The 24,360-nt window shown below is 47.6% G+C and overlaps 1 protein-coding gene across 1 annotated transcript; it reads left to right on the forward strand.

Annotated features, from left to right (window-relative positions):
- lhpp (phospholysine phosphohistidine inorganic pyrophosphate phosphatase) lies at window positions 1–24,360 on the forward strand. Its single transcript, XM_066693465.1, has 7 exons — window positions 1–167; window positions 7,607–7,794; window positions 8,089–8,242; window positions 9,407–9,470; window positions 9,824–9,916; window positions 12,175–12,266; window positions 23,565–24,360. The coding sequence occupies exons 1-7, from the start codon at window positions 37–39 to the stop codon at window positions 23,659–23,661; spliced, it is 819 nt and encodes a 272-aa protein (XP_066549562.1). The 5' UTR covers window positions 1–36; the 3' UTR covers window positions 23,662–24,360.

The raw sequence follows: 24,360 nt of genomic DNA on the forward strand, positions 1-24,360 counted from the left end.
CCGCGCTGGCCAGGCTGCAGTGTCTCCGCTGCGGTAATGGCCGAGACTGACTGGGTGGCTTGTGTTGACGACCTGAAAGGGGTTGTGCTCGACATGTGTGGCGTTTTGTACGACAGCGGGGAAGGAGACGGGGCGCCCATTGCTGGCTCTGTAGAGGCCGTTAAAAGGTGAGGGACACTGTCTGCCTCTTGAAAGTGTTTTGTGTGTCCACAGTTTGAAACAGGTGGCGTTTCTGTGGCGCAGATTTACGCAGATCTGCAGCATCCCACCGCTCCCATTGGGGGATCCGGGCAGATCTGCGCACATCTGCGCCACAGTGCAGACGGGGCGTGTCGCGTTGCACGCTGGGAGGCGACGTAAGAAATTGATTGTACACAAGTAAACTTCAAATAAATGTGTTGTTGTTAATGCATGAAAAACACTTGATGCAGTTTCACACCAAACCAAACTTTTTGTTTGTTTGTGTAGGCATAGTGTTTTAAAACAGTCAGCCCGTGACAATAATTATACAGTATTGTATTATTCTGTTGTGTACGGTGGCCCTGAAGTGCAAATCACAAAAGTAAAAAAGCAATCACCAACCATAAACAGCTGAACAACTAAAGGAGCGCATGAAACAGTTTCAGTGCCTAAACATGTGTTTTTGTTGTGCACACTAAAGGGCAGGTGCATTTCAGAGAGGGAGTGGCTGCTGCTTCATATCAGCCCATTTCATAGACAGTCTTAGTCTGTTGTGCCTGGACTCATTCTGAGGTGATTTAGTAAGTCATCCTGGATCAAAAACCAAAATAATTTAATATGCATCACTAACGAAAAAGGAAGTACAGTTTGGTACAAATGTAAGTGTATGTACAGTGAGGGAAAAAAGTATTTGATCCCCTGCTGATTTTGTACGTTTGCCCTCTGACAAAGAAATGATCAGTCTATCATTTTAATGGCAGGTGTACACTCACCTAAATGATTATAAGGAACACCATACTAATACTGTGTTTGACCCCCTTTCGCCTTCAGAACTGCCTTAATTCTACGTGGCATTGATTCAACAAGGTGCTGAAAGCATTCTTTAGAAATGTTGGCCCATATTGATAGGATAGCATCTTGCAGTTGATGGAGATTTGTGGGATGCACATCCAGGGCACGAAGCTCCCGTTCCACCACATCCCAAAGATGCTCTATTGGGTTGAGATCTGGTGACTGTGGGGGCCAGTTTAGTACAGTGAACTCATTGTCATGTTCAAGAAACCAATTTGAAATGATTCGACCTTTGTGACATGGTGCATTATCCTGCTGGAAGTAGCCATCAGAGGATGGGTACATGGTGGTCATAAAGGGATGGACATGGTCAGAAACAATGCTCAGGTAGGCCGTGGCATTTAAACGATGCCCAATTGGCACTAAGGGGCCTAAAGTGTGCCAAGAAAACATCCCCCACACCATTACACCACCACCACCAGCCTGCACAGTGGTAACAAGGCATGATGGATCCATGTTCTCATTCTGTTTACGCCAAATTCTGACTCTACCATGTGAATGTCTCAACAGAAATCGAGACTCATCAGACCAGGCAACATTTTTCCAGTCTTCAACTGTCCAATTTTGGTGAGCTTGTGCAAATTGTAGCCTCTTTTTCCTATTTGTAGTGGAGATGAGTGGTACCCGGTGGGGTCTTCTGCTGTTGTAGCCCATCCGCCTCAAGGTTGTATGTGTTGTGGCTTCACAAATGCTTTGCTGCATACCTCGGTTGTAACGAGTGGTTATTTCAGTCAAAGTTGCTCTTCTATCAGCTTGAATCAGTCGGCCCATTCTCCTCTGACCTCTAGCATCAACAAGGCATTTTCGCCCACAGGACTGCCGCATACTGGATGTTTTTCCCTTTTCACACCATTCTTTGTAAACCCTAGAAATGGTTGTGCGTGAAAATCCCAGTAACTGAGCAGATTGTGAAATACTCAGACCGGCCCGTCTGGCACCAACAACCATGCCACGCTCAAAATTGCTTAAATCACCTTTCTTTCCCATTCAGACATTCAGTTTGGAGTTCAGGAGATTGTCTTGACCAGGACCACACCCCTAAATGCATTGAAGCAACTGCCATGTGATTGGTTGGTTAGATAATTGCATTAATGAGAAATTGAACAGGTGTTCCTAATAATCCTTTAGGTGAGTGTATTTTAACAGTGAGAGACAGAATAACAAAAAAAATATCCAGAAAAACGCATTTCAAAAAAGTTATACATTGATTTGCATGTTAATGAGGGAAATAAGTATTTGACCCCTTCGACTTAGTACTTGGTGGCAAAACCCTTGTTGGCAATCACAGAGGTCAGACGTTTCTTGTAGTTGGCCACCAGGTTTGCACACATCTCAGGAGGGATTTTGTCCCACTCCTCTTTGTAGATCCTCTCCAAGTCATTAAGGTTTCGAGGCTGATGTTTGGCAACTCGAACCTTCATCTCCCTCCACAGATTTTCTATGGGATTAAGGTCTGGAGACTGGCTAGGCCACTCCAGGACCTTAATGTGCTTCTTCTTGAGCCACTCCTTTGTTGTCTTGGCTGTGTGTTTTGGGTCATTGTCATGCTGGAATACCATCCACGACCCATTTTCAATGCCCTGGCTGAGGGAAGGAGGTTCTCACCCAAGATTTGACGGTACATGGCCCTATCCATCGTCCCTTTGATGCGGTGCAGTTGTCCTGTCCCCTTAGCAGAAAAACACCCCCAAAGCAGAATGTTTCCACCTCCATGTTTGACGGTGGGGATGGTGTTCTTGGGGTCATTCCTCCTCCTCCAAACAAGGCGAGTTGAGTTGATGCCAAAGAGCTCGATTTTGGTCTCATCTGACCACAACACTTTCACCCAGTTCTCCTCTGGATCATTCAGATGTTCATTGGCAAACTTCAGACGGGCCTGTACATGTGCTTTCTTGAGCAGGGGGACCTTGCGGGCGCTGCAGGATTTCAGTCCTTCACAGCGTAGTGTGTTACCAATTGTTTTCTTGGTGACTATGGTCCCAGCTGCCTTGAGATCATTAACAAGATCCTCCCGTGTAGTTCTAGGCTGATTCCTCACCGTTCTCATGATCACTGAAACTCCACGAGGTGAGATCTTGCATGGAGCCCCAGACCGAGGGAGACTGACAGTTATTTTGTGTTTCTTCCATTTGCGAATAATCGCACCAACTGTTGTCACTTCTTACTGCTTGGTCTTGTAGCCCATTCCAGCCTTGTGTAGGTCTACAGTCTTGTCCCTGACATCCTTGGACAGCTCTTTGGTCTTGGCCATGGTGGAGAGTTTGGAATCTGATTGATTGATTGCTTCTGTGGACAGGTGTCTTTTATACAGGTAACGAGCTGAGATTAGGAGCACTCCCTTTAAGAGAGTCTCAGCTCGTTACCTGTATAAAAGACACCTGGGAGCCAGAAATCTTGCAGATTGATAGGGGATCAAATACTTATTTCCCTCATTAACATGCAAATCAATTTATAACTTTTTTGAAATGCGTTTTTCTGGATTTTTTTGTTGTTATTCTTTCTCTCACTGTTAAAATACACCTACCATTAAAATTATAGACTGATCATTTCTTTTTCAGTGGGCAAACGTACAAAATCAGCAGGGGATCAAATACTTTTTTCCCTCACTGTAAGTCCATTCTGAGTATACTGCCGTATGCCTAAAGTGGACCTAACTACTTCGTTTTAATAAGTGGTGGCATCCCAAAAAACAGAGACCCCATCTCTTCAAGGTATGAAATCTAGTTAACAGGCTGTTAAATTGTCACACAGAGGCCTGGGATCATGCAGTTTCCTCATCGGTCCTGTTTTTATGGCAGCCGGTGATTTAGCTTCAGCATGAGGCCGGCCATTGTGGGCAATTGTGTTCAGCAGCTGGACGTGGCATGTTACAAGGCGCAACATGGTCAAACATCACTAGACCGTCCCCAGCGAGGGTCCTGTTTATCTACATTTACATCTGTATGCTGCTAGCACGGCCATTAGCCCAAGATCCATATCAATGGCTCGAGCACGCTGGAGGTTTATGACATCCTGTGAGAGGCGCAGCGCAGGGACATCTGTTTGCAAAAGCCTAAACACAGAGCGGGGCTGCACAACAAAAGGAGGGCAGGTAGGAGACACCAGAGGGGCATTACAGCAGCTGGGCAGTCTGTGTCGGGATGAATGAGCTCCCGGGTCTGAGGGCCTGAAGATCACAGGGCCGCACAGCAAGACTCCCGCTGGCCGACGACACACTTTCAGCATCTCCGGCTAATAAAGCAATCCGGGCACCGGTGGGAAACCGCTGGAGTTTGCAAAGCCTTAGATAATTTGTCTTAATAGCAGCAGGCTTATAATGGAGCCGCTTTCTACAGGCAAAGCACTGTGCTTCTTTGTTACCCCTCCCCAAACACACACACACACACACACACACAACAGTCATTCAGTGTGTACAAGAGATGTGAGAAAGGAAACCTCAGCCGTGGAGTTCGGTGTCTTTTGCCCTCATCTGATATGAGTTGTGCAGTCTGCGTTCCTTCAGAAAATACAGGACAGCATTGCCGAGTTGGACTTGTGTCAGATAGTTCCCAGCGCTCTTCACAACAGTCAGTAGAGGAGACTTCAGAGGAAACTATCTTTGTTTGTAAAACCCCACTGAACTCGACTGAATTGGATTACGAACAAAGGCACCGCCAATGAGTGCGTTTAGATTAACATGTCCCTGTTTTAGCATAAGCTCCAGCTATTTCACTATAAATGGTTATGTTTGGTCGAGTGTTTGTGTTTGGGGTGGGGGGGGCACAGGAGAAGTTGCAGTAAAATGATAGGACTGTTGACAATACATGAGAAGGCAGGAGCATATAAGTGCAATAGCAACAGTGCTGAGCGTCCCAGGAGGTCAGGCTGCTGCATTACAGGTACGGTCTGAACATGTGTGTGTTGAGAAATCGACGGAAGGTGGTCAGGGATTGTGCCCGTCCTGCTTTGTCATAATATGCTCTGAACTACATGACACTGCTGTATACAGTCAGAAGCATTATTACAGCACCCCCACAAAGTACTTTGTAGTTAAAATACCCATATAACTGTATACATTTTTTTGGGGGTGGGTCCGGATAGGCATGGATCTGATTGTTTGGTTCTAAAAACAAGTTTCTTGCGCCAGGAATTGGGCATTGCAGATCGTTGCTTGTTGTCTTTGTACTGTAGGAAGTCCCAAACTGCTCATTAGTCAAGCACACTCCACCTTTTCAAGGCATGGTTAATCAGTGGCCAAATATTTCAATGCTAATTGCTGCCCTTAAAGGCAACAAATGTACTCGCCACATGAGGCTTGGGGGTGAGGTTATAAGAACCGACAACCCCTTGTGAGCCCAGCAGGCCCCGAAGCTGCAAATTCCTTCAGTAACCAATTTCTTCTCAAGCAGACGAGGCGAGTGTTATCGGATATGTTGTCCGTTGAAATCAGCAACGCAATTTATAACAACACCATATTCAATTTTGAGTTTCACCGTGGAAAAACTACCCTTTTTCTCTGGGATGCGAGTGAACAGTGGAGTTTGGCTTCCATATGAGAGCGCGGCAACCGCTGTCACCATGAGCCCGGCCCGTGCACATGTTTTCTGAGCGGTGGCCCGGGGGGCTGTGACTCGGTGGGCGTCTTTTCTGCGCCGTCTGGCCGCCTGCCTCGGCGAGATGGTTTCTAGGCCCTCGCAAGGTCAGCCGCGGTGCCCAGTAATTGTCCTAAGCCTCTACCTGTTCTGGAACAATAATGAGAGTTTTTCATTATGTGCGGGTGAGTGAACCTGGCAGATGCTGACAGCCAGCAGATGTGTAAAGTTCGCGGTGATTTGTAAGGGAGCGGCTCATCTGAAGCAGGGTAATTACACTGAGGGACACTGCCACTCACAGCCCCGTCCTGTCGACACGAGGTAAAGGTCAGTTCACGGCGCTGTTCGGTAATGCGGCGCGAGAGTGTTGTTTTACAGAGACCAGGGGGGTGTGGCAGACTGCTGCGATCGATCTCCGTCCAGGGCCTTTTGTTTTTTAACGGCGTGTAACGATGACAGCGCGAGGAGCAAAGGCTCAATTTGTATTGGCCTCTGTCGTGTTTAAAGCCCACAAATATTCATGCTTCTTGTCAGGTGTTTCCAACTGTCCACGGCCGCCGATACGCCGCTGCTACACCTCATTGGCCGGGCTGTCAGTCGGCCGGAGCAGCAGGATGGGATTTGAATACCGGCTCCGTGTAACTTGCTGACTGGGAAGGATAGAAAAGTCGTTATCTCCTGAGCAACGTCCGCGCTCCGGTGGTTCGGGTTAGGTGCTTCCGAACGACCCACCGAATCATTGCGAGGGGGTGATTCTTCCACTTCCTGTCCTGTTGAATAAGATCGATTGAAAGGGCAGTAATCATAATCTGTCATCCTTACGCAGTAATCTGCATGCTTAGCTCAGTTTTAGTGGATTGGCTTTTATTATTTGTGCCATGCATGAATACAGAGGAACCTCTCTGTGGTTTTGTAGAGACGCTGGTGCAGACTGAGACCTGTCCTATAAGTGGCCCCTCATGACTTATTTTGTTCCCCCCGTTAGGAACACTCGTTTGTCCCTACATTGTTTCGGCCCCTCTCACAAGCACGAGACCCTTAACAGGATTGCTTCCTGAATGCTGTAAACTAACGCTGGTCCTTGCCATATGCCCGAGCACAGCAGAAAGTTCAGCCGTCTTCACTGGCGCAGAAGTCTTGTGTGAACAGGAGCAGATGTGACGAACTGTCACTCAATTGTAGCATTAATTGCTCATTGTTCTGAGAAGGTCACATCATAATTCATTAACAATAATTACTCCCTTGACTCCCTCTGCACTTCTTCACTCAATTGCTTCATTAAATTACGAGCCACGATCACATTCACTGCCCCGAACAATGAAGATGTATTTGTAATGTAAAGGCAAGTGCTATTAGTTACATTATATTAATGGTCCAATTTAAACCGGGAGAGCTCTCTTTATGAAGGGCAATTAACCACTAACCGTAATTGATAATTCATACTAATTACAATTAGAAAATATAAATAGTGAGGAAAGGATTAATCATTGTTGTTGCTGGCGAGGGGGGACGTCGGTGGGAGGGACAAACGGATGTACAAAGCCGAAACCCCGGCGATGAATCTTACTTTAGGCTACATTAGTTTCGATTGTTTCTTTAGGTTTTTATGTTGAATGTCATCTTTTGTGCGGTGCCGTTTCCGCCCTTATGTGACTCAATTGCTTTCCCCTAGTTATTAAAAGCAAACATTGCAGACAGCTCATGCACGTTATTAATGAGACGCATTCACAGATAGTTTTCTATAGGTTAAACCATCGCAGAACATGGAACGTGCCAAACATGTGTAAGTAGACACCTGACAAAATGGCAAAATGACAAAATGATAATTGCTTGCGTAGAATCAGGGTGGTATTTCAGTTTAGCTATCGTGAAGAAGGAAAGAGTCTTCATGCTTAGAAAAATTGTATAGTATATTACGCTCTGTAGAGCAAACGATTTTTGATTAGTGTTGGGTGTGATGTAATAATGGGTCTCGGTCTTGGCCTGTTGCTGCCGCCGTGCAGGATCCGGGCCTCGGACCTGAAGCTGCGGTTCTGCACCAACGAGACGCAGGCCACCCGGGAGAGCTTCGTGGCCAAGCTGCGGCGGCTCGGCTTCGACATCTCCGTCAGCGAGGTCTTCTCCCCGCCACCCGCAGCCCTCGCCATCCTCCAGGAGCGCGGCCTGAGACCACACCTGCTGGTACACGACGGTGAGACGCGGAGGGACAGCGGGTGGGGGAAGCACTAAGACAGATCTGAGACACTCTAAGACACAGAGACAGACTTCAGACATTGCCAGAGACACTAAGATGATGCTCTAAGACACACAAAGTCACTCTGAGACACACTGACACACAGACTAAACTACTGTCCTACCTGAACTCAGTGTAGCTTCTCACCTTCAGGTCAGTTATTATTCTTTACTCTCGATGGATGAATGGGACTGCTTTGTGTTCGTACAGTGAATGAGTGACTGCCTTCATCCCCCGCTGTCTTCACCACAGGTGTTTTGCCGGAGTTTGACAAGCTGGACAAGTCGAACCCGAACTGCGTGGTGATCGGAGACGCGGCCGATAACTTCTCCTACAAGAACCTCAACGACGCCTTCCGGGTTCTCATGGGGCTGGAGAAGCCGGCGCTCTTCTCGTTGGGACGGGGGTGAGAGTGACCGCAAGCACAGGGCTCACACTTCACAATTCATGGAGCACCGTCTCAGGGAGCGAATATACACAAGTGGCAGGTCTTGCAAACTGGAAACGGGACTGTTGTGATATCTGACAGCGTTTAGATGTTTTCAGATGTTTCCTCTATGTCCCGTAAGTACACAACCATTGACACAGTCCTACAAACAGTTGTAAAATAGTGCCAGTTCCTCCCAGGTCTAGAGGGGAGATGGGAGTCGTGGGGGTTGGTGGGGGGGCACCAACAGTAAGCCGAGACAGTGAATATCAAACCCAATGGCTCGGTTTGCACTGGACTGTTGAGGACCAGCAGCAGAGCAGTGTGTACTGCTGAGATGTGAGGAAATGGAGAGATTTACAATCGGCATCTGCTGGAGAATCGACAACATAACTTTCTCCGTGTCGGTCGAGAGAGACGCTGTTCACTCCGCGCCGACAGGAGGTTAATGGGTGTTTCTGCAGAGGTCAGGGTGGGGGGCGCAGAGCAGATCCACGGCTGAATAATGGGACCACGACCCTGGCCGCGACAAAATGTGGAGCAAGATGACCCATAAAAATAGAATTAAGACAACTGTAGTGTGGGCCTAATCCCCTGACCTCCCCCCCGCCCGCGCTCTCGCTCTCGCGGGCGCTGGGTATCTGTGGCATCAAGATAAGAACGAAACGTCGAAAGCGGCTCAGGCTTAATTCTCCAGAAATGCAGTCGGATCTGCGAGATCTGTGATATTTACCAGTGAGGCTGTGCTTTTTTATGTTAGTGGTAGATGAGTGCCAGACACATACACTTCCAGACTCTCTCTCTCGGACATGTTTCTCACAAGAAAATGTTAAATGTTTATCATCATCACCATCATCATCAGCCTGTGTCGATCCCCTGCTGGATAAAGGCTCCCCAAGATGTCTCCACTTGCTTCGATATACAGCTTCTCTTTTCCTGCAAAGTGCATCATTTCATCCTCCCATCTTCTATGTGCTCGTCTTCTAGTTATTTTTTTAACTCTCGGGAACCATTAAATTGCTTTGATCTGTTTTCCTTGCCGAGTGTCCGACCCCTCACCATTCAAGTAAAATCTTCACTCTGTCAATGATGTCCCGTATTTTGGTTTGTTCTTGGCTGTTAACCCTCTCCTGTCCCCCTCAGACGCTACTATAAAGAGACCGATGGGCTGAAGCTGGATGTTGGCGTCTTTATGAAGGCCCTGGAGGTGTGTATGCAGCGAATGCACTGATATATTCAAGAGGAGTGACGGTTGCTCTGGGGGAGCTGTGGGGGGCAGGGTGTGTGTGGGCGGGGGGCTGGTATGTTTGCATGTTGTTTCACTTGTCGAACCCAAGTTTTCTGTGATGTTTTGGCATACAACGTGTGTAAAGAACGAGAGGAAGCTTCCAAACCGCCCCTTGTGAGCTGGCTTTGGATGAGAGTGTCAGTCAGACACAGTGGGAGGAGATGTTTGATTAATTGATGAGACTCACTGACGAGAGCGAGTCTGGTGTGGAGGGGCCGTGGCTCTCGTTCTGCCCTGATCCCCCCCCACCCACACCGCTGTGTGTTTTTCAGTTTGCTTGTGACGTGGAGGCCGAGGTGGTGGGGAAGCCGGCCCAGATGTTCTTCAAGAGCGTGTTGGCAGACATGGGCCTGGAGCCGCACGAGGTGAGAGAGAGCACCACGGGGTGTGGCTGTGTGTGTGTGTGAGGGGGGGACTTGTGTGAGTAGGCTGTCCCGGGACCCTTCTGGGTTTCTTGAAGTTTTTATTTTGGAGTTCAGGAGGTAGCAAAAGGGTTCATGGTGAACAGAAAACACACTTTTGTAAAGAAAAGGAAAAAATGTTGTGGTTTTTATGTTTTGTTTTCGATATTGCACATAAAAACACAATATCAATTTCCATACAGAGCCCGTTATCAACCCAAACACCTAAAAAAAAAAAAAAGAAGTGTCTTAATGTGTCCCCAATTAAACTCTGCCCTTTCCCGTGTGCTTTTCTAAAGTAGCCGTTCTGTGTTTATCCTTACGTTATGTTATGTTATACGCTGAAGGTTTTGGCATCCCGCCCCGGCTGTAATTATGTAATTGCTATACTGAGCGTTAGATCAGTGGAGCTGCTCTAATCAATAAAGTCTTCATCAGCCTGTTCCCCTGACGCCGCTCTCTCATTCAGCCCCTAATTGTTCTTCTCGCGGCGCGGGCCTGTCCTGTTACCGCGGCGCGGCGCTCCCAGAGGCCCGGCTCCATCTCTGTCTGCCCTCGGTGGGTTTGGAATAACAGATTGCTAATGTAACCCTTCACACGTTGCTGATGGGACTCTTCTCCTGAGCGACGGAACCGACCCGAGAGCAGATTGATCTCGACGCGGCGCTAATCCTTTCCCGGGCAAGTGTTGCCTTTAGAGACAGTCGATGTCTTGTTTTATTCAAAGGTTGGTTCGAATCGCCAAACCCTCTGGATCGCACAGATTGACCGCAACGCCCCGGCGCCAAACGCTTTCTGATGGCGTCCAAACGGGGACGGGCCCGGCTGAGGTGCGTAGTCGGCGGGTGGAAGGGTCCCACTGTGGACTCCCTGCCACCACGGGCGAGTGGCAAAGTCTGTTCTCCATTGACCCAAACACCCTCAGGGGCCTCTTTAACCAGACAAGCCGCCCGGCAGCCCAGTCCTGGTGAATTTCAACAGCTAAAGACAGATCTACAGCGGTCGTGTCGGACTGAGTGCCAGGCCGGTGCCGTCGCATCGTTTCAACCTTCAGAAATGAAGACGAGGAGAGAAAACGCTGCCGGGTTGTCAAAAAAAAAAAACTGACCTTATTTTCAATCCCGGTCAAACCTTTCATTTTTTTTTCATTATTATTATTTTTTATTTTATTTTCTGACGTGTGCTGTCAGCCCCAGATTAAGAGCCCATTTCTGCCCGTCCTTCCCTTCAAGAGGGAAGTTAAACGCGCTCTCGATGGCTGGCCGTTTTTATTCGCCATGACAAGGCACCTACTGACCTTCATCTTCTAACCAATGATTTTTTAAATCCTAAATGATTTGGGAATAATTGCTCCTCCTTTGGTGATTATTGCCCTTCACTGATAGTAAATCAGCGCGGTCCCTCTGGGGCCTCCATCTGCCCGCGGCGCAGGATGGCTTCTGCAGGCTTCACTGCCCATGTGCAGCCCGGCTCCTCGCGCCGCGCTCAGCTGTCTGTGGAGATCGAGAGGCAACGGCCGAAATACATACATACACACACACACACACACACTACATATACTTGCATACATACATACATACATGAAACAGAGGTCGCCTTTTTATTTTGTTGGTAGGGGTAGGATCAGGATGTGTCTGTGAGTGTGTGTGTGTGTGTGGGAGAGAGAGTGTGTGCGTGAGTGTGTGTGCATTGTGTGAAAGCGAGTATGTATGTGTGTGTGTGTGTGTGTGAGTGTATGTATGTATGTGCATGGTTGAGTGTGTGTATTTGTGTTTGTGTGCGTGCATGGTTGTGTGTGTGTGTGTGTGTGTGGTTGAGTGTGCTTATGTGTGTGTGTGTGCTCTGCTCTGTTATGACCCATAAATGCCACTCGTTCACCGTGACAAGTCACACACAGGGCTGAGGGGATTAATCAAGGTCTTTACCCCACAGTTCAGAGAGAGGGACAGTCCGAAACTCATTCAGTCTGAGATGTCCCGTGCTCGGGGGGTGGGGTAATAGTTTTTCTTGCCCCTCACTGCCACCCCCTTGTTGGGAGCAGCGACTGAATTTGAGGTGCAGCGAATGCACCGCAGTACAAACACGGTGCGTAGACCCACATCCAATTCCCCAGCTGCCAGCGCGGTTGTGTTTAATATAGAGAGATCAGCTCCCTGTGACAGCGGCGCTGAGTTAGTGCCGCTGAGCGACGGCCCGCTGAGCTCTCTCTCATCCCCCGACAGGCCCTGATGATCGGGGACGACCTGGTGAATGATGTGGGCGGGGCGCAGCGCTGCGGCATGAGGGCCCTGCAAGTGAGGACGGGGAAATACAGGTCAGAGCGCTGTCTGTCTCCGCCTGTCTCTCTCTCTGTCTGTCCTCTCTGTTTGCCTGCCTGCCTGTCTTCCTGTCCTGTCTCTGTCTTTCTCTCTGTCTGTCCTGTCTGTTCTCTCTGCATGTCTGTCCTGTGTATCCTGTCTCTCTCTATCTGTCCTGTCTGTTTGTCTGCCTGTCTCCCTGTCCTGTCTCTCTCTATGTCTCTGTCTTTCTCTCTCTGTCTGTCCTGTCTGTTCTCTCTGCCTGCCTGTCTGTCCTGTCTCTGAGTGTGACTCCCTGCCTGCGCCTGAATCTGTGTATCACTACCTGCGTGTCTCCCTGTCTATCTTTCCACCCGTGTTGCCCTAGTAGTCGGATTTTGAAAGGTGTCAGCCTCTATGTTCCTTTAACCCTTTAATCGTCACGCATGGAGGCAAACCTCAGAGACCCGCGATGACCTGACACCCCCCTCGGTGGCAGAGACGCTGGCACATGAAGAACGGAGGCATTTCCTCTTTTAAATAACGACCATATGTGCCAAATTCGGCCCTGAACTTTTACTCATAAAATCTTTCCACGAGAAAATGGGTGAACAGTTGTGCCACTAGATGGCGCACTAACTCCAGAATCAGCCTGCCTGCTGCCCCTGTTCTCTGTGGCAGGTCAAAGGTCACCGAGTCTCCCTCTCTCCGGCTTTTCTTTATTATTCCTTCGGGAATGGCGCACACATCACATGGAGTGGAGTGATATTGTTATTTTAACATCAATATATTCAAATGCTAACGGCACATATTATTAAATAAATCAAAAATGACTGTATTTGTGTAGACTCTGGGAGTGCAATGGTTTGTGCTACAGAAGCATATTTCACTTTCAAGACTTATCTATTAAAATATTATGCAATTTCTTTGAGCAGAGCAAACTTATCCAAAGCTAAAATGAAGTCCCGTCAGACTGTCCTGGCAGGAATGGGTGATTGATCTTGAGTGGTAACAGCTGAGTTAATTGAATTAAGCCTCTTCTCCCCGTATTCTTTTATCATTGAGTAGAGAGGCGTTGCTTTTGCGAACACAAAGGGCAGATTAATGTAGCTTTGGCAGAGGATGAACTTTGAGCAGCAGAATAACTTTTGCAGTAATAGTCACTTAAGAGGACATAATTGGGCCTAAAGTCAGTCAGCAAAACAATGAGAGAGAGAGAGAGGTTTTAAAAGAGACCACAGTGATGCCTGCAGGAGAAATCGAGTCGTGTTGGAGTCCTAGAAGACATTTCTCTGTTGCTCATTTCTCCATGCAGAAACACTGCACACAATTAATCACACAGGACTTTAAAACTGTAATTCAGCCATTATATCACCAACATTGTAACGTTGCCAAAGCTGTGTGCGGTACGGCATGTGTCGCTCCACTGAGGTCGCACGATCGCTGATAGGGAACCATCACACACGGTACTCGGGTTGCATTGTGTTGACATGGATTTGTCCAAAGCCACAATCTAATGCCTTTAATATAGTCTTTCTCTCCATAACAATAATTAAGCTCGTGCACAAAAGTCCTGAGCAGTTCCAGCAGTTCCTGGCTGCACCCACCTGACAACGCAAGGCAGCTGCCGTGCCGTTGATAAGGCTGGGCTGTGTTTGTTGTTTCTGGCTCAGGTGTGACGCGGTGCAGGCGCAGGTTGGTTCGGAGGTGCCAGCGCTGCGATTCTTCACTGCTGGCTTGAGAAGCAGTAGGTTATACAAATATGAGATCATCCCATTATGACAGCAGCTTGGTTGGCTCTGTTTGAAACGTGACTGTTTTTAAGTTGTGTTCTTTCCACAGTTTCATACCTGTGTGTGTGTGTAAAGTATGCCAGTTTGTATCAAGGGTGACATCACTATGGAGGGGTAAGTTGACTCCGTACTGATTGCTCACGTGTGATAAGTTGAACTTTGTATCTTCATTTGACAACTGTGCTGTTGTAGAGAGCAGTTGCTGGGCTGCTAGTCTCCTCTCCTAACCATGCCAGTCTGCCCGTCCCATCAACAGTGCTGTCAGGTGACCGCTCGTTACCCGGACTTAACGATTCATCACAGCCCTCGTTTTCACACCATATGACGTGGGTGGCTTCTTCTGAAATCTGGTGTCTGAATGGCACCGTCCACGTTAATAAAGCTGACAGTTTAAGTCTTTGAACTCCTGCTTTCCAGGAAACTAGCAATCGGATGGTTAAAAGAGGACTCTACAAGTTATAATAATAAGAAAAATAAAAAGAGTTCAGATAGTATCGGGGGAGAAGAAAATTGGCCAAACCTGCTACTGTTTTCATTTCAAATAGCTAGACTTTAAAAGCCATTTGCGTCTCATTCATAATGAGCTTCAATTGAACTTTCTCATTATCAGAAACTACCAATTTCATTATCCGGACTCAAATCTAGTTTTCCCTTTGTTTGCTCGATACCACGGTGAAAATGTACACTTTTCACCCCATTCATTAACCCTTGTCTGATGAACGTCCGTTTCTGGACATGGACGTTTATATATTTATTTAAGTGGGAGGCAAGCCGGAGATTATGATCTTTTATTAAAGGTGGGCCCGGGCGAGATGGCAGCGTAATCCACTCTAATTGCAGAGCAGATATTTTTTTAATTCCGTCTTATTACTCTCAAAAAAGTGGACCTGAAACAGTTCAGTAAACATTCAGACTTTTCATTACAAGAAATGGATGTCAATGGGATAAGAACTTGGTTATGGTGTGTATATGTGGGTGTTTATATATGTGTGTGTGTGTATAAAATTCTGCTTCTGTATACGTGTGTGTGATCCATTAATTTATAGAACAAAGAAAACAAAAGAGAGGGCCTCAACACTCCAATATTTGTCACTTTAAATCACCTTTAATTACATCAATATATTGATATTGATTTAATAAAAATCAAGCATTCACCCCAGCCTGGGATCCCACGTGCACAGTACAGTAAATATTTACAGCAGATACTAGAGCCAGTTGGAGGGAACAGCATGTTCGTCCACTTGGCTCTCTTGGACGTAATGAGCGACTTCCTTGGGAATGTTCTCAGAGCGGCCCGTGTGGTTTTATTGACACGCCTGGGTCCCGATGTCTTATCTCCAAGGCAGCGCCAAATGCGGCAGTGCGAAGGCCCGGCTTTGAAGCCAGCGTCTGGCTCCGGGCACGGGGAGGATCTCTGCAGTGGCGCGCAGTGCCGGCGGGGGCCTGATTGCCGTGCCACTGGGTTTGCACAGACGGTGAACCTGAAAGCACCACGCGCAATTACCCAACAAAAACACGAGGACTCGAGCTGATTAGAGAATGCTGGATTTCAGGAGCTCCTAGAGCTCGGCTGCGGAGAGCTGCCCTGCCCGAAGTAATGCTGCTGATCGTGGGGGGTGCACAGCAGACATGGGGCCCTCACTGTAGGGGTAGCGTGGCAGTAAGCATCGGAGAGGTTCACACTTGAGACTTCTCCAGTTACCGACAGACTGGTTTGGCTCATCTGTTTGAAGCCGAGCACTTGTGCCTCTACTCCAGTATCCTGTTCCTCTTTCTGTATTTAGATTGAAATGAAAAAGAAAATAAAAGATCCCTTCTTTTGTTTTACATCCTCTTCTTTAACCTCCAGAGAGGAATTAAGTAATCCCTGTAATTCTGTTTTTTCTAGCGCCCTGGGTAAACGAAACTGCAAGGCCCGGAGGCAGGAAGCCAGTCTTTGGAGGCACGGTGTTGGTGCCTGGTGTCGTTTGGGTGTGTTGATTGGAGTGGTGGCGGACATTATTTGGTGTGGTTTGCTCTTCCACGTGTGAGAGCCACAGGGGAGACGTGCTGTCAGCCCCACTGTGGCTGACCCTGGGGTCTGGACAGAGGTCAGTCAACCTTTTCCTCGTGTCACCGGCCCTCCTCCTGCCGAGGAGCCCATCGCTGCGCACGTGTAAAACCCTAATCGCTCGGCTCCGGCTCCCTCGGCCTCAAGAGCTTGGATAAGTGGGGGTTTCCTGGCAGGCGGGCCAGTCGTATTAATGGAGTCGAAAACAAAAGTCTTTGTCTCCGAGGCACACGAGGAAGGAAAGATCATTAAGCTAAAGAGTAAACAAATGTCACTGCAGGGGGACCAGCTGACCAATAGCTGCGGGAGTGTGTTCAGGGGGTCCTGGCAGCTCCGCCCACTTTGTTGTGCCACTCCCCCTTCAGATTATACCTTTTAACAAAGTAAACAAAAAATAAATACAAATCACAGACCGTAACAGTGCTAAATGATGAAGATGAATGCTTCTGAAATTAAATAATAGTCATAAATTAATCACAATAACACTAATTGTTTCAGACTTTTTTCAGGAGACTTGCTAGTCTATTTAATGTAGTTTTGAAGATTTTTAATTAGTGCTCCTTTTCTTATATATATAAATTAGCACCCATGGGAACCGTAACACACACAGCCCAGCCTATTGCTTCACAAACTGTAGGGCTGAGTAATAATGTGTCTTGTTTTGGCGTTCCCCGCCCCGCCCTGAAGATCCTCTGAGAGCAGCCCTGGGGGGGTTCTGCAATGTGCTGAACCGGCCCTTTGAAATGAAACGGGAACCACATACTTTCTTTTGTTGCCAGTCCTTCCTTCTTAATGAGCTCCAACGCACCAAAAATAACAGGAGAGACATTGTGTGGTGAAGCCATCTTTTGTTTCGGTCATAGCGAGCAGACAGATAAAGTAAACACCCCGACAGGGGGCTGCTGGTCCTCCGCTGTTGCTTTGTTTCACGTCTCGTAGCGTCTCTTGGCCTTGATCTGCTGTGCTGAGAGAGAAGGGAGGGAAACGAGGGAAAATTAGTGGTGTAATCTGTCGTTCCTTTTATTTATTTTGCTAAGTAATGTGCACCTAGTGTCCTTGCCTGCACTGGGGATAGATTAAAACAGGAGAACTGGAATGCATGGTATTCAAATTAACAATGAACTGTTTTTTGGATATGTTTGCATCGCTCACAACATCTGTCGGAGCTCGCCGTGTTTGACATCAGTTCCTGCGGTTTATTCACTAATAACCTGCTGTACTTTATCAGAAATTATTGATATAAGTCAGAAGGAGAAAGACTTCGATTTCCTGTTGCACAAGATCTCCACTATCTGTGGTTTGAATGACGCAGGGATGCGTGGCGATAAGAGAAGACCTCCTTGTTAGGAAGTTGGTAACCGGCCTGTCTTATCGTCTCATGATAGACGCAATGCGGTCCTCTCTTTGGTGCCATAAAAGCTGTGTTTTGTGTACAGTGTGTGGTATATGGGCACGGAAACTGCAGCAGTAGAGTGAACCATGTTCGGCACGCCAGGCCAGAACTAGGGAATCATGGTTAACCCCTGACAGCCCCCACGGTGTCCCCGCAGCACGGAGCCAGACTGCAGCTTTGTTTGGTCAGGAGCACTTCTCACTCTCACCAGGCCAGCATAAGCAGGCTGTGAACGTCATCACGTGAGGCTCTTGGCTTTGGTGCTCCTGTCCCCTTCAATGTTTAGACACCCGTTGTAAATAATTCAGAGTGGAAGAGAACATCGTGTCTCTTCGGTCGCCTTCTGTTTCTGGCACGTTCGGCCTGCTGATTTTAATAGTTTCGCTCTGAGCGCTGCCTGACTCCCAGGACTGATGCTGGTCTGGGACCCAGTCTGTTATGAGGACTGTGGATTAACCTGGAGCTTTTAATCAGGAGGGGGGACCCTCGTGGGTTTCGATGCCGGCTGTGGGAGCGCAGCTGAAATCAGGGGCAGTATTGTGGCTTGAACCAGGTCTCTGTCAGGGCCTGGGGGTGTGACGGACACTGTCAGGCAGCTAACATGTGCCTTAATTATTGACAAGCCCTTTCCACAGCAACGCAACTAATTCCCTCATTTCGAAGGCTTGACAATATGCCGGCTTTGTCCCCTAAGTTGCCTCAGCCATTGGTACTTTCCATTCTCTGAGCAATGAAAGGAGAGTGAGAGAGAGAGAGACACTGACACGCCAGTGAGCAGGTGTCTCTCTCTCTCTCACTCTCCTTTCATTGCTCAGAGTCTTTTCCCAATAGCAGGAGAAGGGATGGCAAACACTGGTGTGGGCCTCATATAGGCTCACGAAAAATACCAAAATTAAATGAAAATGGTTGTCCCTGTCCCACCAGCGCTGGCTCAGCCCTCCGCCACAGGCCAGAGCAGACGGCAGGTGTGCGTTTTGTGTTTCTCTGATTGCACATGTTCCCCCGTCGCTTCAAAATTCAAAATATCCTGATGATCAAGAGTGTGGATCATCTCTGCGTGTGTCGAGATGTAATCCATTACTCAGTGCGGAAGAAGGAAGAGAGTACATGAAACCGAAGAGAAAGCAATAAGGTTTGTCCCGTCTCTTAGAAGAGAATAGCCTCTTCAGTAGGGCTGGATTTCACAGTCAGCCACCCCCCAGCACTGCTCTCTCTCTCTCACCACACAGGAGTATTGTCAATGATTGGGCCTGGAGGGCCTTTTGTCCATCGAAGTCCCGATTACAACACGTGAAACCAAGAAACGGGTCCAGGACACAAACATCCTATTCCTCCGAGGTGAACAGACAGCCTTTTTCGAGCTGCAGCTGCTGTATTATTCCACTTTGCACTTTTTTTTTTAATTGCTTCCTTGTTTTTATTCACACACGGCCCAGTGAGGAATGGGAAGAGGGGGATGATAAAAACAGCAACAGCAGCTTAAAGTAATTGCAGCCTTTTCTCCCTGGATTGTAAAACATCGTTAATCACTCAAGAACCTTTATTCATCCAGATAAGTCAATTGAGAACACATTCGTATTTATCCGAGCCCTGACGCAGCGCAGCGAGAAGATCGTCGCCCCAGACCACAAACTCGCAGGGAGGAGAACGTCTCCTATTAGACCTATAAAATGTGGGTTGGATCAAAACAAGAGATGGCCGTAAATACAGACATGAAAGCCCGATAATGACAAACCCCAGCCACGCGTTGATGAAATACAATCATCTGTACGATACGAAGTTGGAAAAGAAGTGAGGATTTTGTATTTGGCCTGGGAGCAATTTGTCAGTTGTGGCTGCTAGATCATCACTTTGATGCCGAAGAGGATTTAATTTAATTTGTGATTCAGACACCTAGCGTACGCAGGCGGTTTATTGTTTATAGAAGCGGGGTTCGAAAGGCCGAGGGGGTACCTGTATCTGATTAAGAGAGGAATATCTATATGCTAAAGCTAATGTTTCAATCTCGTTCTGCACATTATACTCTATACAGAACCAATGATATGGTCCCAGTAGGAGGGGTGTTTGACGATGGCTCTTATGAAAAGCAGATGCAGGGAGGAAACTTCACTGCGCTGCCAAAAGCCAGGCCTTTACTGCATTACTGCTGGTGATCATGGGTGTAGAGGTGCTGCTTTTAAAAACTAAATTTCCATTGCAAAATCAGGGAGATAAACTGCGGTGATAGTGCCAGGACTTGGCAGGGCACTGAGCACCGTGGGATACCTTTGTCCCGGCCGTGAGCAGGAGGAATATTATATTCGCTGTACGTAGGTTTAGATTACAATTATCAGCAGAGAGAGCTGGATGCGATGCAGGTTTTTGGGTCTCTGGGGGGTTTCGCTACAGTAGAACAGTACAGAACAATCCGTTTTCGTTCCTGCACTGCGTTCCCCCGTGCTCCCTCCGCCGGCATCACAGAACAAACAAGCCACCGGCAGGTCCAGGTTACTGCCAGCGCTGATTCACCAGGAAATCAGTGGACTTCTTGTTAATTTGGTACTGATAAAGCGTTTTTGTGTTTGTTTTGTGTAATGATTACTTCATGCATTCCCTGTGTCCTTTTTTTGGGTTGGTTTTATTTAAGTGGAGTTTTTTTTTTCCCGCAGATCTGTTCGATTGCGTCTCACGGCTTGTGCCAGAATGCGCGGGTCAGTGCACGCACTGCGGTTTGGCATCTTGTTTATTTAGCTGACATGAACACAATCTGTCATGTGAGCAACGTTTTTGTTTATTGGTTGTTTTTAAACATGACTGTCGTGGTCCAGCTTCTCCCGCTCTGGGGGTCCCAGGAGGTGGTTATGAAACAGAGCAGTCCAGCTGTAAGTAAACTGCGGTGATGTGGAGCTGTGTCTCTCAGTGTATCAGACTGTTAACTGTTTACAACTCCCTTCTTAGTCACTGAACTACATACACATGTGCTCGGCTTATGCATTCAAGTTCGATACTCGTATTGGCTGACGAGGAGTGCATTGGTTGGAGGCGTGTGATTGGCTGACCATATGAGACCTTGTTTGAATTCTGCACCTGATAACAAAGCCCAGAACTTCATTGAATAGACGGGGACTGTAGGTCAAAACTATTTGTTGTGTGAACGGATCAGTGGACGCCACCTGGGATAAACTGGTGACTCTCGGTGACCGGACATCACTAATGTCTGTCTCTGGTCTTCAGGGTTTGGGGAGGAGTGGGACAGGCTGATGAAGCTGACAGAGAGGAGGTCTGCTCTGGGGTTAACTGGCCTGCTGATTTAAATTAATACATCACAAAGTAAAAACACTGGGGGCCAGCTATTCGTGGCTGTGATGGGATGTGAGATTCGCCAGAGTCCTGTTCCTGGTGGTCTTCTCACACCGACGAGCAGAATCTGGCGTGTGGAAGATGCGTGTGTTTGTGTGTGAGAGTGTGATTTTGTTTTGTGTGTGTGGGAAGGGAACGTGTCTGCAAGGACAGCCAGCCAGCAGATGGTGCAGTAACATCCTGCTCATGACACGAACTCAGGGCTGCACTGCAGAGTGAGTGGAAGTAGAAGCTTTAGGTTGTTGTTCTTGATTCTCCATTAAAAACTTTAAGGGGTTTGTGTAGCTCCTCTCCTCCTTTAGTACTACAATAATATTCAGCTGGGAAAACAACACAATTATTATGATTATTTGAGGTTGCAGTAATCTGAAGCCTGTTTGTCCAGTTTTTATTAATATTTTCACGAGTTTCATAATTGGTACAGGCACAGGTAAACTGTAACCAGAGAAGCAGAAATGTGCCTAATTTTGGTTGGCCCACTTTCAAGTAGATACGTTTTTTTTTTTGAATCTCATTTCCAGTCATATCTTCATGATGTCATTTTGTTGTTTTTGTTTTTGGGTGGGTTGCTATGGTATGCTGTAGTATCTCTATTGAGATGAATTGGAGAAAAGTCGAAAGTTTGGCGGATGTGAAATCCCACACTATACATTCTCTCTCTGCATTTTGCCGTGGTCAGCTTGTTTTTTCCTGTTGTGCCATCAGGGTCTGAGAATGCCAAGACACGTAATGTCCTTCCTCTTTCTCAGTAGCCCTACTGACCAAACAAAGTCTATACCTAACAATGAAAGATGCTAATTTGTTGTTGTTTGGGTGCTGGGTAAAATCAAGGTTAATTCAGTGGCCTCACAGACAGGGTCTCCAATTTGATGCGTCTGACATCTGTATGACACAGCTGGGCAGACCGGCCATTACGCCCCTCCCTCATCAGTGTAGTAACCAGTGTAGGTGACGCACTGAACACTGAAGGATCATGGGAAGGCTGATGGAATAACAGACTGAGGGAGACATAACTTTCCACCCCCAGTGCTTGGCTCCCTGCGTCTCCATGGAAGGAGCTGACAGACGAGTATAAACAAGGGCTCACTTCCCTAGCCTAGTTTTTCTTCTTCTTCTTTTCTTAAAAAGACAAAAATTAATCTAGAAGCACTTTTTTCTTGCACAAGAACACGGCGCATGATTGTTGCGGTGCTGCGTGCTGACGTGACGCACCCTGTAGCCGTGTTGCTCTCTGGTGTCGTTGGCCGCTGCTTCCCGCCCCCCCGGCAGACATTTACTCTTGTGTGTTGTGTCCATATTTAGGTAACAAAAGTAAAGCTGTGTTCGTTTTCAGAATAAGAGCATGTTGAATTGCAGAAGTTCCAACAGTTCATGTCCTGTACGGGCATCTCTCAGACATCGCTGGGCTGTGAGAGCTGAGGGGATGAATTTACTTCTGCCCGGTTCTGTTTTCATGGGCAAACCCTGCAGGGAGGGGTAATTTCTGTGTCAAAGGTCATAGGCTAAATACAATCCGCATGAGTATGAGATGAGTATCTCTTGTGCCCCTGTAGCACGTAGGGAGGGGAAGTGGGGGAGAGATGGGGGAGGTGGCATGATCTCGGTGTAAGAAGGACCCGCCTGCTTCCCTGAGACACCGTAAAACAGTCTTATTTTTTTAAAGCTTTGAGCGATTATTTGCTCTGTATTGCCATATTTAATGGGCACAACATATTCTCAGTAGGCGATGAGGCCGCTGGTACAGAAACCACCTAGACACCAGTTCACACAGCAGCCCATGAAACCAGCCTGCCCACGGATACAGTGGATGTTATTTTCCCTGCAGTGTTGTGGTTGTCTCGGAGAGCTGGGGGAGGGAGTCGACTCCTGGTGTTCTTGTGCAGTCCTTAATCTAAGCGCTCCGACTCCAGATGTGAAGACACACACTTGACCGGCAAACCTCAAGCTTGTCGAATCTGTCCGAGCGAAGGCTTCTTGTTTCCCGTCCCTCTGGGAGGGAGTGAGAATGTACACATAGTGCGCAGTGATAGTCATGCATCTCTTGTGATAAACTAACACACTCGTCATCGTTCCAGAAATATGTGCCAATAGATGCACACAGTTTAGATGCATGTCTCTACTCTGTTCTTCTGATATTGTGCGGTTTTAAAACATTTGCACTTCCTGGTTTGATCCACAACACATCAGGAGGTGAAAGAATCGGTTGTGAACTTGGGAATCTGAGGGAAATCTTTATCGGAGGACAGAACCAGTCAGATAGAGGTGGACTGACTCGAAACGGGCCCAGTGAGTTAATTAGTTGGCACAGTCGAATGCAGAAGCACTTCGAGAGTTTAAGAAGCCAGAGCTAAAATTAAACAAGTTGCTCAAGAAGAAGAGGGGAAAAAGAAAGAAAAGCACAAGATATTAGTCAGCTTTTGGTGTTTGAATGTTTCATCCATTTATAGAAGGATGACTTCATGCATAACCTCAGCTTCCTTAACATCTTCCTTTAAAAGCCGGATTCTTGAGAAGGGGCTCGATCTGCTGCTCCGCACCGTGGCCCCCCGGGGAGGATACAGCCACCCCCCCACTGACTTTACCAGGGGAATATTGTGCATGAATCTGTTTTGCAGCTTCTTTAGGATAGACTCATTTTTTTGTGCTTTGTCACCCCACTCTTCCAGTGCACCAGCATTTAACAGCTGTTTCTTCACTGTGCTTTAATCAGCTGTTAAATGGTGTAACTTTATCCCGGGTTGCCTCCCTGTTTCCTGCCCAGGCCCAGCGATGAGCAGCACCCCTCGGTGAGGGCGGACGGATACGTGGACGACCTGGCGGCGGCTGTGGATGCCCTCCTCAAACACCGGAGCCAGTAGCGGGGTCCGGAAACGGAGTGGGGGACTCTGCCACACGCTCGACTGCAGAACGGTTCTCGAGCTCGCTAATCCCAATTTAGACCATTAAGAGCATTAACCTCATAACTCTGAGGTAGAAGAGTGCTGGTGTTATAGCTAGACAGATTTATAGATGTAGAGGTGAACGTGTTAGGGGAATTGATCCCCCAGAGCCGATTCTGTCTCTTTGGCTGCCAATGAAAGTAGTGCCTCTTGTTTTAAGTGCTGAAATGATTTTAGTGGGCGAAGCATTGAGGAAGACTTCGGAAGTGCTGCCAGTTATTTTAAAGTGCTCCACAGAGCTTGTCTGTTTGCTTTTCGAAATCTAGTTTCTTCGTGGTTTTCCCAAGGTTGTAAAAACTTGTCCGGTGCTGCTGCGGGCCACCCCAGACCAGGTGTCTCTCAAGTTGGCCATCCTCGATGGAATTGGTGTGGAGTTGTTGTTTTTTTAATTAATGGAAAGCAACGCAGCATTTAAAAGCACAGAGGATCATGCAGGTGGTGTAGTCAGGACACTGGGAATAAAAAGGTAAAAAGCTACTCTGAACAGAAAAGCACAAGGGGGGATTGTCTGTATGTCTCTACGAGGCGCTGAGTGTGAATTGGGTTCTGTGGGGCTTGTTTGTTTGTACAAGGGACTAGTGTGCTTCTTAACATGCAATAAACATCCCAGTTCACAAA

This window comes from Amia ocellicauda, chromosome 20, assembly GCF_036373705.1.
Source record: "Amia ocellicauda isolate fAmiCal2 chromosome 20, fAmiCal2.hap1, whole genome shotgun sequence".
In the NCBI taxonomy this organism is placed as follows: Eukaryota; Metazoa; Chordata; class Actinopteri; order Amiiformes; family Amiidae; genus Amia; species Amia ocellicauda.